General features: G+C 38.6%; 1 protein-coding gene across 4 annotated transcripts in view; it reads right to left on the reverse strand.

The window, feature by feature from the left end:
* The window catches only part of PAX3 (paired box 3), a 100494-nt gene that overhangs the window by 23435 nt on the left and 61358 nt on the right, over positions 1–15701 (reverse strand). For all 4 annotated transcript variants that reach the window (XM_062202035.1, XM_062202043.1, XM_062202059.1 and 1 more), the window contains exon 5: positions 7393–7598. In XM_062202035.1, coding sequence (XP_062058019.1) covers positions 7393–7598 — 206 coding nt within the window. The remainder of the gene's footprint in view (positions 1–7392; positions 7599–15701) is intronic.

Genomic DNA, 15701 nt, shown 5'->3' on the forward strand with positions numbered 1-15701 from the left:
GTGCACCTTCAGCTTTATGTACGAGGCTGGGAAGAGAGTTGAACTCCAACAAGTCCTGATATGACTTCACTCATGCAGACTCACTAACCTCAATTCCACTGATGAGATGCTTTGTGAAGAACTCAAAAATTGACACTTGGGTCGTTCTCAGAGCATGTTGCCAATCTCTGTGCCAACTTCCTTCTGTAACCTTTAGATAAGTAAACCAAGATTGATTTGCCCAGGGGGTGGCTATGCCTGAACTCTCTATTACTCTCAACCTGCTATTGATTCAACGTTCATTCCAATTCCACCATGACCCAATTTTTAAATTAAAAAAAAAATCTTTGTCTAACAATAAAGAAGAAACATCATAACTTCCTATAAATGCCTTTGAAAGATAGAATCCAAACAGACTAGAGGTATAGGGATTTTTGGTTTTGTTTTCATTCTTTCCAAAATGATACAAATAAGTATTGAAGACATTGAGGAAACACACCAGGAGTTGGATTTTAAAATTTTTATATTTATGATACAGTATGCATGATATCTACAATGAAAAGACAAAGAGAAATAGTTGGGAAGCGAATTTTTACTGAAAAACAAACCTTCAGCAGGAGGTTCAAGAGTTTCTTAAAGGAAGGAATTTAAACATTTAAATTTAGACTAAATAAATCCAGAGAGAACCAGTAACCAGCATTTCTGAGTACTGATCTGCCTGTCTCAGGCCATTTATCCAGATTTTTAAAACCATCTTACCATTGCCAACCTTCTGTGCTTCCTAAAACCAGCTGAGTCTGCCACAAAGAGGATTAAAGGGAAAATACACTGAAGTCACAAATTGAGATGTGATCCTTGCCTTCGCTATTCTGAAACCCAGAAAAGACATACCCTCTACTTTGAGTAGGAAAGAAAAAACAGGTGCCCTTGAAATAACCTTCATTCTAAATGCCCAAACAGAATAAACACAGAGACCCTGGAACTCTGTTAGCATCCTATATTTAATTAAAAGAAATGTTCTTAATACTCAGAACTCTTATATAACTTTTTTCAATATGGAATCACTAATTTCTAACAGTGAATAATCTAGAATGACCTAGATGAGTGTGTAAGACTGAATAAGTTCATCTAAAATAGACAAAGCACTTTTATGACTCAATGGTTAAAATTACCAGAAATTTCTCCTTGTTTTGAAAAAAAAAATCACTAACAGAGACAATCTGGACTTTAATTGATGATCCAGGAGAGAACACGAGTTTTCAACCAGTCACTTTTTCAGTGGGGCAGAAAGAACAAATTTTACAGAGTTGGCTATGTACCTGTTAAATGTCACTGTAATCTATAATTCACTGTAATTTCATTGTCCCCACACATTACCTGACTTTCCACATCACTCAGCATATTAAGGAAGTGAGGACAAGAGAAACAGATTAGTTAGTGACCTAGTATTAGAGACAGTTGGTTGCCTGTAATTGCATGTAAAATATCACAATGTCAAAACTTCCTCAAAGTTTTTGTTTCATTTGAAGAACTGCAGCCTTGTTTAATTTCATCTGACTCTGGCAATTTCTGTTATGTGCAGGTCTCTCTACTGACCCTTTCTATAATAGTATATTCTTACAGTTTGGAAAATGATCTTTAAATGTGTTCCTGATGTATAATGATGCCCAATTTTTTTGAAGCAAAATTTTTTAAATTGTAATGTATTTTCATTTTATTTGAAAGAGAAACAGGAGAAAGAAAGAGAGAGAGAGAGAAGGGAAAGAAAGAGAGAGGAAGGAAGGAAGGAAGGAAGGAAGGAAGGAAGGAAGGAAGGAAGGAAGGAAAGAGAGAAGGAGGGAAGGAAGGAAGGAAGGAAAGAGAGAAGGAGGGAGGGCGGGCGGGCGGAAGGAAGGAAGGAAGGAAATTTTCCATCTACTGATTCTCTCCCCAGATGCCTATAATAGGGCTGTGCAAAGCCAAAGCCAGAAGCCTGGATGTAAACTGACTCTTCCATGGGCTGGAAGGTTTCCAACTACTTGAACCATCAGCTGCTGCCTCCCAGAGTCTGCAGAAGCAGGAGACTGGAATTGGAAGTCCAGCTGGGATTCAAATTCAGGCACTGTGATGTGAAATGCAAGCAACTCAAGCAGCGACTTAACTGTTGCACCAAACACCCACCCCAATGCAAAATTTAAATTTAAAAGGCCCTTTAAATCAGCATAACTAGTAAGAAAAAAACAATGCATGGCACAAGAATAAGATTTTCATAAATTTTAAAGTAAGTAATCAAGTGTTCCAACTCAACAATATAAGTTGAGAAAAACTTCATATGTTCCACTGTAAAGACAGAGTAATTCTTTTAACTCACATAGTTGCAGTGCAGACCCAACAAAAGTTGGCCTCAGCTTCCCTGCCTACTAAGTTTATGACCTTAAACAATTTTATTAATACTTGTGGGCCTCTGTTCTTTCTTCTGGTAAATGGGAAATACAAAAAACTACGTTCATGGTTGTTGTAGCAATTAAAAACAACAGTACAATCAAAGCACTTAAAAGAATACCAGGAGATATTAAGTGTTCAATAAATGTTAGCTATGAAATAAGTCTCACACTGGCACTTCTGTCTAAGAAAACAAAGAATTAAAGTCTTGCTTTGTCTCCTTTGCTCTTTGGTCTGCAACTAAAGCTTTTTGTGCCAATGAGTAACCAGGAAGTGCCCAAAGAACACCTCAAGAACTGAAAGTCAGTTTGACATGAATGGAGGCTTAGGTCAAACTTGCTTCCAAGTTTCATGAATTACTGCTTGTTGTCCCATGGTATAAACCTAATTTTGCCATCAATAAATTAATGTTTAAGGACAGGTGCTTGGCATACAGATCAACTTACCAGGTGAGACACCTATATTCCATATCAGAGAGCTTGGTTTGAGTCCAGCTGCTCTACTTCTGATCTAGATTGCTATTAATGCCCATCCTAGGAAGTAGCAAGTGATGACTCAAGTACCTGGGTCCCTGTCACTCATGTGACAGACTTGGCTTGAATTCCCAGCTAGCTCCTGTCTTCATCCTGGCCCAACACTGACTGTTGCAGGTGCTTGGGGCATGAATCAGTGAATGAAAAATCAATTTCTCTCTCTTCCTCTCCCACTCCCTCTCCCTCTCTCAAATAAAATGAAAATAAATACATAGAAATTTGTTTAAAATTACTAGTTCACATTACAGCTATCCTCCTCAAAATAACCTACATTATTCCAGATGGGTTCTTTCAAATAATTTTTTAAGATGTTATTTATTTATTTGAAAGGTAACATTACAGACACAGAGAGGGAGAGACAGAGAGAAAGGTCTTTCATCTGCTGGTTCACTCCCCAAATGGTGGCAACAGCCAAAGCTGAGCCAATCTGAAACCAGGAGCCAGGAGCTTCTTTTGGGTCTCCCCCATGGGTACAGGGGCCCAAGCACTTGGGCCATCTTCTACTGCATTCCCAGGCCATAGCAGAGAGCTGGATCAGAAGAGGAACAGCTGGGACTAGAACTGGCACCCATATGGAATGCTGCTGCCACAGTTAGAAGCTTAGCCCACCATGCCACATCACCAGCCCCTCAAATAAATTTGATAATAGGCAGAGGATATAATAATGAGTCTTTATACAGAAAATTCACAAGATCATAAGATGCTTGATTAAACATTGGACACTAATGCTGCCATGCAAGTATAGTACTGTCCAGGTAGGCAAATTTGGGACAGGCTGCTCTTTCTGTGGACCTTGTCTCGTTCACCCTCATCCCCTTTCCCTTTCTATGCCATGCTTTCCATAGCCCTCCTGCCATTGCTGCTATCCAGCTTTGGCCACCGTATAAAGAACAGGTGACAAAGGGGGTGAGTAAAGTTGACAAAAAGGGATGTCATGTTTTCAGGCATGTCAAAGGGCATGCAAATGGTCAAAGGACCAGTGACACACACTAAAGCATATTCAACTACACCTTGAGACACCCAAAAGCAATCCCTGCAGAGAGCTGCAGGATGGCCAGCTTCTTGCTTCACTGTAGAGTTCATAATTTTCACTTCTATTTTTACTTTTGAACTATACAACTATTTTTACTTCTGAACTATACAAATCTGTTAGGTGGCTTTATGTCAGCATTGGGCTTCCCTGAGAATCTCAAGTTACTAATGCTATAAGGATTCTGTGAAATCGTGCACCCAGTAGCCTTTAATTTGGGGGTGAGAGAAAGATGGTGTTTGAGAAGATGAAAAACGAAGGCCCATTCTGTAGTTATGCTTGTGTACAAACACACACACACACATACACATACATACAGGCATAAAGTTCTGTGTACAACTCTTCAGTCTCCCAGATCCCAGGGCTAACCTGGCTGTGGACCCAGGCTGAGATCATCTGATGTAACCTACCTCATATTTGTAAATTAAAAAAAAGAAAGAAAAAGAGTCCAGAAGGATTAAGCAACATGGTCACCAAAACACATTTGGCAAGCTAGCACCAAATCCCACATCATCTGACTCCCAGTTACATGCTATTTCCACAAGTAGTTTCCTTTCCTGTTTTCCATTATCTTGGTGGTAAAACAGAATGATACTTGCCTACTTAGTGGAATTCTTAAATGGAATATTTACTAAAACTTTTGCACACTATATTTGCAATAATTCTTTCACTCAAAACATAAATGCTTGCCATTCTTTGCCTGTTAACAGCTACCCTGATAAATTCAGTAAAAATCTTTTTTTTAAGTTGTAGTGTTATTATTAGGCACATAATCTTTGGCGTATAACAATTTTTGTGTGTTGAGATTTGGCTATGATAAACACAACATAGCTATTATCCGAATGAATTTTATGAACACAAATGCCTGAGTTATAATTTTAATCTCGTCTCTATCCAGAAAAGCCCAGAAATATTTTAGAAATATTTTTCCTTGGGAAAAAATGTGGAATAAAGACATGGTTTGGGGTTTGAGGCAGGGGGTAGAAATTGGTGTTTGGTTCTCTCAGGTGCCCTGAATTAAACTAACTCATACTTTCTCACTGTCACTCAAACGAGGTTGGTTTTGCTACTGCTTTCCCAGATCCCTCTAAAAACTAAGGATTTTCTTCTGGCATTTTAATCAGTGATTAACTACTCCCTTCTTTTCCCTGCTGGGTTAACTAAAAGATCCATATGCTGGGTGTTCTAGGGAATTTGTTAGGCTGTAGATCATAGCTGTGGAGCAAGACATGATGTGTCTCAAGGGGACTAAGGAAGCCATAAGGAATGTAAAGAGTCACCGGGTTAAAGCCACATCAAGACAGCTGTTACGTTAATGAGGGCCCTGTTTGGGAGAGGAGGTCACTGCCTAGAAAAATATGAACCACTCTTTATTGGTTTGATCCCATGTCCTCTGAAAGTTAATGAGCCATTATTATTATCCTTGAATACTGTACATGCTACATGAGCTTGGAATTTATTCTGCCCCTATCCTCTTTTTTGACAAAGGCAGAAATGAGGGATAGCAGCACAGAACCCTCTGTTCAGTTTTTCATTCTCCTCTTTGTCTGATCTCTTTAAAATTAATGTTTAATTTTTTACTCAACCTGAGTTCAGGGCTAACATTTGATCTAAAGAGCAGCCTCAACATGGGAGTTTGGCCAGCCACACAGTGCAGAAACCAATCCTGGAAATATGATGGACACTCAATAAACAAATGATTGGACTTTGATTCACATTTAAACCAAGTAATCACAGAACAATGATGAAAGCAAAATAGATTTGACACATACATATTTTATAACACTCATATGTAATGTTGAATTCTAGCCACTTCACTCGGTACAGAGAGTGTTCCCCACTGCACAGTTCATAGCCACTCCCACTGCCACTACCCAGTCCATGCCGTAGCCCCCACTGCCTGTCACATCAAGTGAGCTCTTGAACCTGAAACGTATTCCTTCCACGGGATGTCCTCAATCTGGCTACCCAATCATATTCTTTCCACCACTCCACAACTCCTTATACTCTAATCAAATTCGACAATTCACTCTTCCTTTATACAACTACAGTAAAAATGAAAGGTCATCTTATATGTAACCCACGCACTTCGAAATCTGTGTCTTAGTCCTATAATTCTGTATTACCAATATAGTCTCCTCACCCTTCCTGCCCAATGGATATCCACCTAGCCAAGAAAGCCCACCACAAATCTGTCTATTCTATGCACATCTAATTTTCTCCAATATCTCATTCTTTCTTCTTCTCAATTCAATTGCACTTTCTTCTCCCTCTTTCAACACATAACACATATGCTTTGCTTTTAAATTATTTTTATTTTACTTTGTTGCCCCTATTAGATGGAAGCTTCTTGAGAGGAAATATCTTAATTCATATTAGTTTTCCTCAACTTTCCTGGCACTATGATGATCATACGGAAAGTTAAATAAAACAACTGCTCTGACAAGGCTTTGCAGCCTAGGAGAGGCTGTTTCTGTAAATATCCTTAATAGGAGAGTTAGCGCTCCACATATGTGAGAGCATTGGTCAGTGCAGGGACCATGTCAACTGTTTGTTCACTCCTGCATCTCTAGCCTGACTTTGACTATAAAAGTCAAGTATCCAGGAATAACGCACAACTTTTCCAGATAAAGTAATTTAACTTCTGGGGCAGTAACGAGTTCCAAGATACACTAAGACATTTGTATTCTTTAAAACACTGCTTTACCAGCTGAAGGGGAAAGTCATCATTAATGATTAAAACACTATTCTATACTCAATAGAAACCTGTTCCATGTAAGAAGCCTTTTCCGAAAGGTTTAGAGAGCACTTTCAAGAGTTCAAAAGATAATTAAAAGATGTTATTTCTCCAAATAACATAAATACTTGAAGTATTTCTAGACCATAAAATCCTTAAAGGAAGGAACTTTATATGATATACTTTTGAATATTTTCCTAATGGAAAGGCCACAAAGATGAAGCATATGGAACCTCTATACTAACTATACAGCTATATGACTGTGGGTATTTATCTTACATAGTCTTAGTCTCAGTGTCTTCATCTATAAAATGGGGTTAGTCATAGATCCAAACTAAGGTTTTAGTAGTGATGCAATGGGTTCATTCACGTACAGCACTTAAAAGAGTACCTTGCAGAGTAACTACTCAAAATGTGATGGCCGTTACCTGTGTTCACCCCCAAAGTCCATGCATGTAGTGCCTAGCATTCCTAAAATGATGAGGAACGTGAAATAACATATTTGTAAAAGTCTTAAATGATATAGCCACATTCTCTTATTAATAGTAACCAAACTCCAAAGATGTGCGTCCACATGAAATGCCATTCTTCATCTACTTATTTTCTTGGTTTAAAATATGTGTCAGATGGGAAGACGTGGCTTTGTTTCCTATCTGGATTTAAGTAGGATGTGAATGTCTGGACAGCAGTACCTGTACTCGGGCCTCAGTAAGCTTTGCCCTCTGAGCCAGCTCCTCCCTGGTATAAATATCAGGGTAGTGGGTTCTCTCGAAAGCACGCTCCAGTTCTTCAAGCTGTTCTGCTGTGAAGGTGGTTCGGCTCCTGCGCTGTTTCCTCTTTAGTGGTAAGTCTGGTTCAGAGTCAATGTCAGAGCCTTCATCTGATTGAGGTGCTGAGGCTAAAAGCACAGAGGAAAGAAATTGATAAAATGTGCATCAAAAAACAACACTGACCAAACCATAATGATTCAAATCTCAGTCTGAAATTCATTTTCTATATTTTACTGTGGACACCAAGCCCTTCCAAGTAATACCTAATAATCAAATGATGTTTAATTTCTTTTACTACTTTATATCTATCTCTCCCTTTTCCCCAGACAGAAGTATTTGCAATGGAAATATGTCCTTCTAGACCAATTATGAGACCTTCAGAAACCGGGACAGGCCTTATTACATTCTTATGGCCTAGACTTAGTGCTTAAATGGGTACTCCATTCATGTCTAATGAGTGAGTCACATTTAATTTGGTTCCCGATAGATTTTCATCAGCCTTTATATTGGGAAATCTTTCAACAGATATTGAAAATACATATTTTTAAAAATATATTTCAAAATTTAACTCAAATTTAAGGGCCAATAATGGTAACCTATTGTAGTATTCCTATATATTTGTAGACTCTACTGCTTCTATTGGAAAAATCATTCTTAGATTTAATCTTATCTACCAGACATTTGGAAATACTTTAAGAAATTTATACGTTATTAGCGTACACCTCAAGAACTGAGCCAAAAAGAAGAGGCCATTGTCTAATGCATTGGCCCTAAATTGAACTTCAGATTCTGGGTCTCTGCTAAGTGGATGGGCTACTGTCCAGGACAGTAGTTTAGGAACCTTGTGAAAATAATAATAATAATAAGTGAAGACCTTGTCCATAAATTATTAGGAATTTCAAGACACCAACAACAGAGCATTGGTTCAGGCCTGGGCCCCTTCCCAGCATGGGGCTCCGGAGTGCTGCATAGGATGAATGCCGCTGAAGCTGGCCCTGCTGCCGCCCCCTCCCAACAAAACTTGCATTTACACCTATTCACATGAGGAAAGGATCTCCAAAACATAGCATGAAAGTGCCTAGGAAAGAGAAGAGGAGCTGAGAGATGAGACAGAAATTGTGTTAATGATGCAATATGGTGTCTGCTGCAGTAAGATCCTGAATCCTTACAGGAAGAGTCAGACTGGCAAAGCTGGGGCACAAGTAGCAACATTTCCAGAACAGGATTTGAGGGCAACAGGGATGGAGTAGGATTCCACTTGTTGCAACTAGGAATATGTTTAGGCTCCCACAGCCAAGTGAGTTGTGCCAGTAATAGAGCACCTGTTGGCCTATGAAGAGTTACGTGGTTTGAGAATGCATTGGATCAAGGCTCCAGAAACCCCATATCAGGATAGAGGCCATAGGGCTAGAGTGCTATCATTGTCAGAACAAAAGGGTGGAGGAGCAGCAAGCACCTCTAAATGCACTCTGAACCACCCACCCCCAAATTCCTGGGGATCCTCTAGAGAAGTGGCCAGCATGTGTGATCACCAAACAGGGAAGAAGAGTTGGAAAACTACATTATTAATGTCAATGTCAAGCTAACTCAACTGCACCCTCTGGTTGGGTAGGACCTGGAGGAAATGCAGGTGGCACTAGAAGAAATGCAATATGTCCTATATGTCTATTTTATCTTACACTCAGACTTAACTTTTCTCTAAAGGGATGTAAAATGTCATTCTACCTCTGTATAAGTTATTAGCTGCCCAAAAAGGTATGTATCAAAATTATTTCATAAAAATATTTTATTTTCTAATAGTTTAATGTTATTACATCTTAGTCTCATTTAAACACTGTCAAACAAGGAGGCAATAGAGCAAATTAGTAATATAAATGACAAATTAAAGAAGATATGCACCTATAAAGTACATGAAATCTATCCTCTTTATATTAATAAAAAAATTTAAGAAAAGAAAATATGGGGCCTGGTGTTGTGGCACATTAGGTTATGCCACCACCTGTGATGAGAGCATCCCATATGATCACCAGTTCAAATCCCAGCTATTCTACTTCCAATCCAGCTCCCTGCTAATAGGCCAGGGAAAGCATCAGAAGATGTTCCAAGTGTGTGGCCCTTGCATGCAGATGGGAGAACAGACAAAGTTCCAATCTCCTAGCTTTGGCCTAGCCCAGCCCTAGCCACAGTGGCCATCTGGGGAGTGAACCAGTGAATGGAAGATACCTCTCTCTATCTCTCTATTTCTCTGTAACTCTGCCTTTCAAAATAAATAAATAAAAAGAAACTGTACCTGACAACAAACACTTGCACATAAGAACAAAAGAAAATTATAATATAAAATTCATCTATTGTGTATTCAATATTGTGCTTAGCTTTTCAGTTATATTAATTCAATATGAATGGTCTTTAGTATTAAACAAAGAAAAACAGACTTTAAATAAGAGAATACTTTATTTTTTATTTGAAATGCAGGGGGAGAGAGAGATGGAGAGATGGAGGGATGGAGGGATGGAGAGGGAGAGGGACGGAGGGAGAGAGAGAGAGAGAGAGAGAAACACAAGCACTCTCATCCACTGGTTCACCCCCCAAATGTCACAAAAGCCAGGACTGAGCCAGATGGAAGCTGGAAGCTGGGAACTCAATTCAAGTTTTCCATGTGAGTGGCAGGGACACAATCACTTGAGCCATCACCTGTTGTCCCAGAATCTGCTTTAGCGGGAAGCTGGAATCTGGAGCCAGAGCCAGGAACCAAACACAGACACTGACATGTCATTACTATTAAGCCAAATGTCCGCCCTTAACTATGGGAATATTTAAAAGAATTGTTAACCTGCTAAGAAATATGCCATGCCTTGCATTACAAACTTAAAACCTGTCAATCAGACCAGGGCTCCAGAAACCCCATATCAGGACAGAGGCCAGAGGGCTAGAGTGCTATCATTGACAGACCATAAGAGTGGAGGAGCAGCAAACATATCTAAATGCACTCTGAAAACTTGTAGGGAGTATTAAACCTGTTTGTATGTCTGAGGAATGTGAGCCAAACGGAACTAGCAATCATTTGTGCATAGTTGCCAACTTTCACTTCCAGAGCATCAGACTTGTCCACAGCCCTTGGTAAAACATAGATTGCCACCCCTCTCCATGGTTTCAGATTCAGTAGACCTGGGGTATACCTGGAGAATTTGCATTAATTTGTTTTCTGACACATGTGCTGATGCTATCGATGCTATTGATATACAGTACTTGGAGGAATACCTCCATGGAGTATTCTATATTAATATTTCTTCCTCTCTAAATTTCCAAGTATATAAAATACTTCTTGCCATAATTTACTGAGAGTCTCTCTCTCTCTCTTTCTCTCTCTCTCTCACACACACACACACACACACACATATTTAAATCATAAAAAATTTGCTTCCAAGGAAATGAATTACTTATTCCCTTATGATCGAAATGTACTTCCACAAAATATTTCCTTACATGTTTCCAGTTTCTGATGCCCTTACCTGTCTCTCCAAAGTGAATTCAGGTGAAAAACCCAACAAAGTTCCAGGACTGACCAACAGCTTTCTCTGCCTTGGAGAGCCCTAAATCTTTGCTTGCACATTCTCTTACTGTGATCCCATTAGTATAATAGTATGTGGAAATTTTCATGTTTCCTTTGGGAGTCTCTAGGGTTATTAAATTCTCCCAAGTAAATATGATGTGCCATGCACTGTCAGGTCAATTAATCAAAATCTTCTCTGGTTTCTGAAGAAAATGACCAGTTAGATTTACAAGCACCAGAGAGAATTAATCCAGAGGGTCAAGACCACTGTGTTTCACTTTAACAATCATCTCCCAGAATATAAGCCTTTCAGCTCAGTCTCCTCTCCACCGCCTTCCCTCCAGAAACCATGACCTTAGGTTCTCAATAAGTACATGTTAGATGAATGCAAGTGCAAGGCAAAATGTCAGTTTTGCTCTAACACTAATTTTCACTGCCATTATTTTATATGTTTAAAATGGAAACTGCTCTTACGGAATCCTAACATTCACTTAGATGCACTTTGTGAACCTTCAAAAATTATTTAAAAATTTTTCCAATTATTTACACACTTGCATTTTTCCAGAGAATAATGAGCAATTTTTTTCAAAGAGGATTGTAATTTTGTTAAGTTGAAGAACTACCAACAGCTAGTGATTGAAAAAAAAAAGAAGACATAACTTTTGAGGTCAATAGGATAGACTTTACCATCAAAAATAATTTTTTCTTTAACAAGCTAACAAATCACTGTTTTTATTTCTAGAGTGTTTATTCAAAAGCAATGGGAAGGCTACATCGAGCCAGGAAAACCTCCATATAACATCATTTCAAAAGATATTGAGGAAATGATTTGCCTGACTTTTCTACTGGAAGATTATTTGAACCAACCTTTCATTTTTGGCAATATGAAGCCACAATCTTACAAGTTAATTCTAACTTTTCCCCATCTGTAAACCCCAAAAGGATGTGGGCTTTAAAATATGTAAAGTCAGCAACCCACAATTAATCTACCAGCTAGGAAAAACCAGCTATTTCTAAAGATGGAAATACTGCTATTCGTATAATCATGCAATAGAAATAAAATCCATTATTTGCACAGAAACTCATTCACAACAATCACCTGAATTTGAATCACCCAATTTTTACCAAGAACAAATCTAAAAGTTGAATTCCATTTTAAGGGAACACAGGAGACCTTTGTTTGAGTTCTACTTTACATACTCAGTTTTCCTCAAACAACTAAAATAAATTAAATAATAGATACAAAGTATCTGATCCTAAATATTATACAAAGTAAAACATCTTTCATGTAGCTTAAGAAGAAAATTATGTATTTTTTTCTGTACAGAGTAGCTAATGCTATGACTTTGAAACTGCAGGCAATGTTAGCAAGACTGTTGTCTAAATCAGTTACTAAACTGCCAAAAGATAGCAACTAGATTAAATAAACTCTCTTGGGACTATAATTACTGCACAGCCTTAATATTAATGGATGATTTTTAATTATATTAAAGTTGCTCAATCATATTCCTTGGATGCCTTTACAAACAAAATTTGCTTTATTGTGCATTTAAAAGAAATTGTCCCCCAATTTGAAATTCCAGAATAGTTGTTATAAAAAATGCATGTTATCAATATATAACACATACCCTTCCAAATAAAAACTGTATTGCCTTAAAATACATAACAACAACTTGCAAATTTTATCCCAATCCATATGCTGTTAGAAGATTTGGAAAGTTTTGACTCTATCCTCACAACCCCTTCAAAATCCAGTCTCTGACTTGCATATTAGTTTAACTCCATGTCACCAATGACCTTAAGCCTTTCCAGGGAGAAGGGGATTCCTCTCTCCTTCCCGTGTAACTACACAACCAGCCTAGGAAATAAGTACTCACCCACTTCAGAGAAAAAGAAACTGAGACTCCAAGAGGTTAGTCAGGACACACAGCTAAGGAAATCAGGACTTGACTCAGGTCAATGGGATTCTTTCTCTCTTTTAGCTCAGAATATCAAAAAGAGGCATTGGTTCCTTTAACACACACACACACACACAAATTCTTTTGACGAAGAATAACAAAGAGGAACCAAAATCAGAATTCAGATGTCAATCATGTAGCTGATCATTTTGCTACCATTTGTCCCTAATTTTCAAAAACTACCAAGAATCAAATGATATTCATAAAAATACTACGATGGGATCAATATTATATCCAAATCAGAACATTTTCCAATGGAATTCAATTAAGTGAACACTATTGACTCCTTTATAGATTCAATGTACAGATTACAAACAATAAAGCTCTAAGAAATCAATTTTGCCAAGATATTGAATGAATTTGAGAAATCAAAATAGTCAGTCTGATCATTTGCAGTGCCCAGTAGGAACCATCAGAGACCAATGGTTTTAAAATGTAAAATCAGTCTGAAATCTGGAACTACAAATGGTGGAACTAATTTACTAATTTTATATATTTATTAAATTTTTTGGTTACTTTTTATTAAAATGCACTTTTTAAAAGGTCATCAAGAGCTGTAATTTATTTTTAAACAAAAGTACAGGAATGAATAACTTCAAACACATCATGGTATCCATAGGTCATTGAGCAGAAGCCCTCGTGGGATCACAGGAAAGTGTCACCCCCTCACCAGAGACCTGAGTGCTTTAACTCTGTGCTTTCTATGAAAGTTCATCACATCTTTTTGCTAGCTAAAGCTAATTCTAGATTTTAGGAGCCAAATTTTTGATTACTCCAAAAATTTCACATTAATTGCCCAGATTAAACTTGAGAAAATCGATTTTTTTGTTAAAAAGAAAGGAAGGAAGCAGCATTGGGCAATTGTCATACCCCACAGGATTACAAATTCTTCATTGGGAAACAAATCAAACTGCAAAGAACAGGCAAAAGTATTCCCACCAGTAGACTAACCATGAAGCTTAATTAAAGAAGGAATTACAGAATTAGAGAGAATGTCTTTGTCCGTTAGCCCCTTGCGACCTGCTCTGTAGCCTTGGGAAATATTTCATCCTCGTTAACACTATTATACATGAAATCTTGCCTCAATTTTATAGGGATTTAGTCACGTGGAATTCTGTAATTATTGGTTTCCAGACAAATATAATTCAGAATTGGGAGACAGGCAAAAAATGGAGACACAAAATAATTCACAAGCATGAATTTGGCACATTGTCTTTCTTCTCAGCAAGACCTTTCATTTGAATAATTAAAGAATCAAAACATGACAACCATTTAGACTCTGTGTTTGCCCCAGATATAACACAATGCGATTTACAGACACGGGGAGGTGGGACATGGCTAGAGGTGGGACTTCCCAGTCATCTTCCATTTGTATTGGGATTGCCTCATACCAAATCCCAGAATCTTTTTATCTGTTTTCATCTATTTGAGCGGGACCTGTCTGCATTTTCACTCCTGGCTGTGTTTCGCTGGCCGCAGGACAAGATAAAAATAAGAACCCTTCCTGGTAGCTCCATGGAGTCGTTTCACACCACATCCTACCACGAAGAATATTTCAAAAAGTATATCCCATGAGGCCTTTGACAGGTCCACTCAACGCTTGATGCACCTACTTGGCTAACTGCAGAATGTCCCCTGTGCCTGTGAGTTTTGCCATTCAACATGAAGGGTACAATGGGACAACTCAGTGTTTTCTGACCTGAAGCAGCTCTTTTACACTGAGAAAGATGTGAATGACCTCTCTCGTGTTTCCTCGGGTGAAAGTCAGGAGGAGTGAAGCAAGACTGATATTCCTCACAGGCCCAGAGTAAATGACAAATGACATTTTCCCTTTGTGATCTTCGGGATTTTTGTTGACTTATTTGGAGGCTTTTGTTGGATCCCAAGAAATGGCCTGTGGCTGAGGCCTATTCTACCGATTTCCACGCTCCATCTGTGGAACCCATCAACGGGGCATTTACCCTCATTCAGTGCTCTGACACCTGCCTGGCAGGGCGCAGGAGACACAAAGGCAGCCAGAGTGGATGAGAAAGGGGAGGTTGGATTTTTTTTTTCCAGAGAAGGGAGGAGGGGGTGGTTGAAATGGATGCACAGTAGGGGTTAATCCGAGCCAGTCTAGGGACTTCGGCACCTGGAAGCTTCTCTTCCATATTAATTCACAAGAAGTAACAGGCATCATTATTTTCAAAGTTTTTAAATAGATATATTATATACATACACACACATACATAGAATATGGAGAGGGCACTGAATGCAACAAACCAAATATTTATGACAAAATTCTAGAATGCAGCCAGAATTGTATGTCACCTAACAAGACTATCAAGCGATAAACTGAACTTTCCTGAATTCTTCATTCAGAGCTAGGATTCTGGTGACTGTTCTTTTGTTAGCTGATCATCTAGGGGACAACCTCATCAGTGGCCTATGGGGGTGAAGGGCGTACAGTGATCTTCCTTTATTTTTAATTCCCTCTATGACTCCCCCCCCCCCCCAAATATGCCAGCAAAAGACTCTTTAGCAAGTGCAAAAAAAAAAAAAAAAAGGCAATTTTTGGCAAGGATCTGCCGGGCTTTTTCGAGAAGAGGTTCTTTCAAGAACACGAAATTTGATTAGAATCCTCTAGCCGTTTACCTACTCCTGCTCCCGCCAGCAGTCCCCCAGTTTTTGGCTGGGGAAATGGAACGGTACTCCCCTCCCCTCTGACCTAAGTCCTTTCCCTC

Source organism: Lepus europaeus, chromosome 1, assembly GCF_033115175.1.
Source record: "Lepus europaeus isolate LE1 chromosome 1, mLepTim1.pri, whole genome shotgun sequence".
Lineage (NCBI taxonomy): Eukaryota > Metazoa > Chordata > Mammalia > Lagomorpha > Leporidae > Lepus > Lepus europaeus.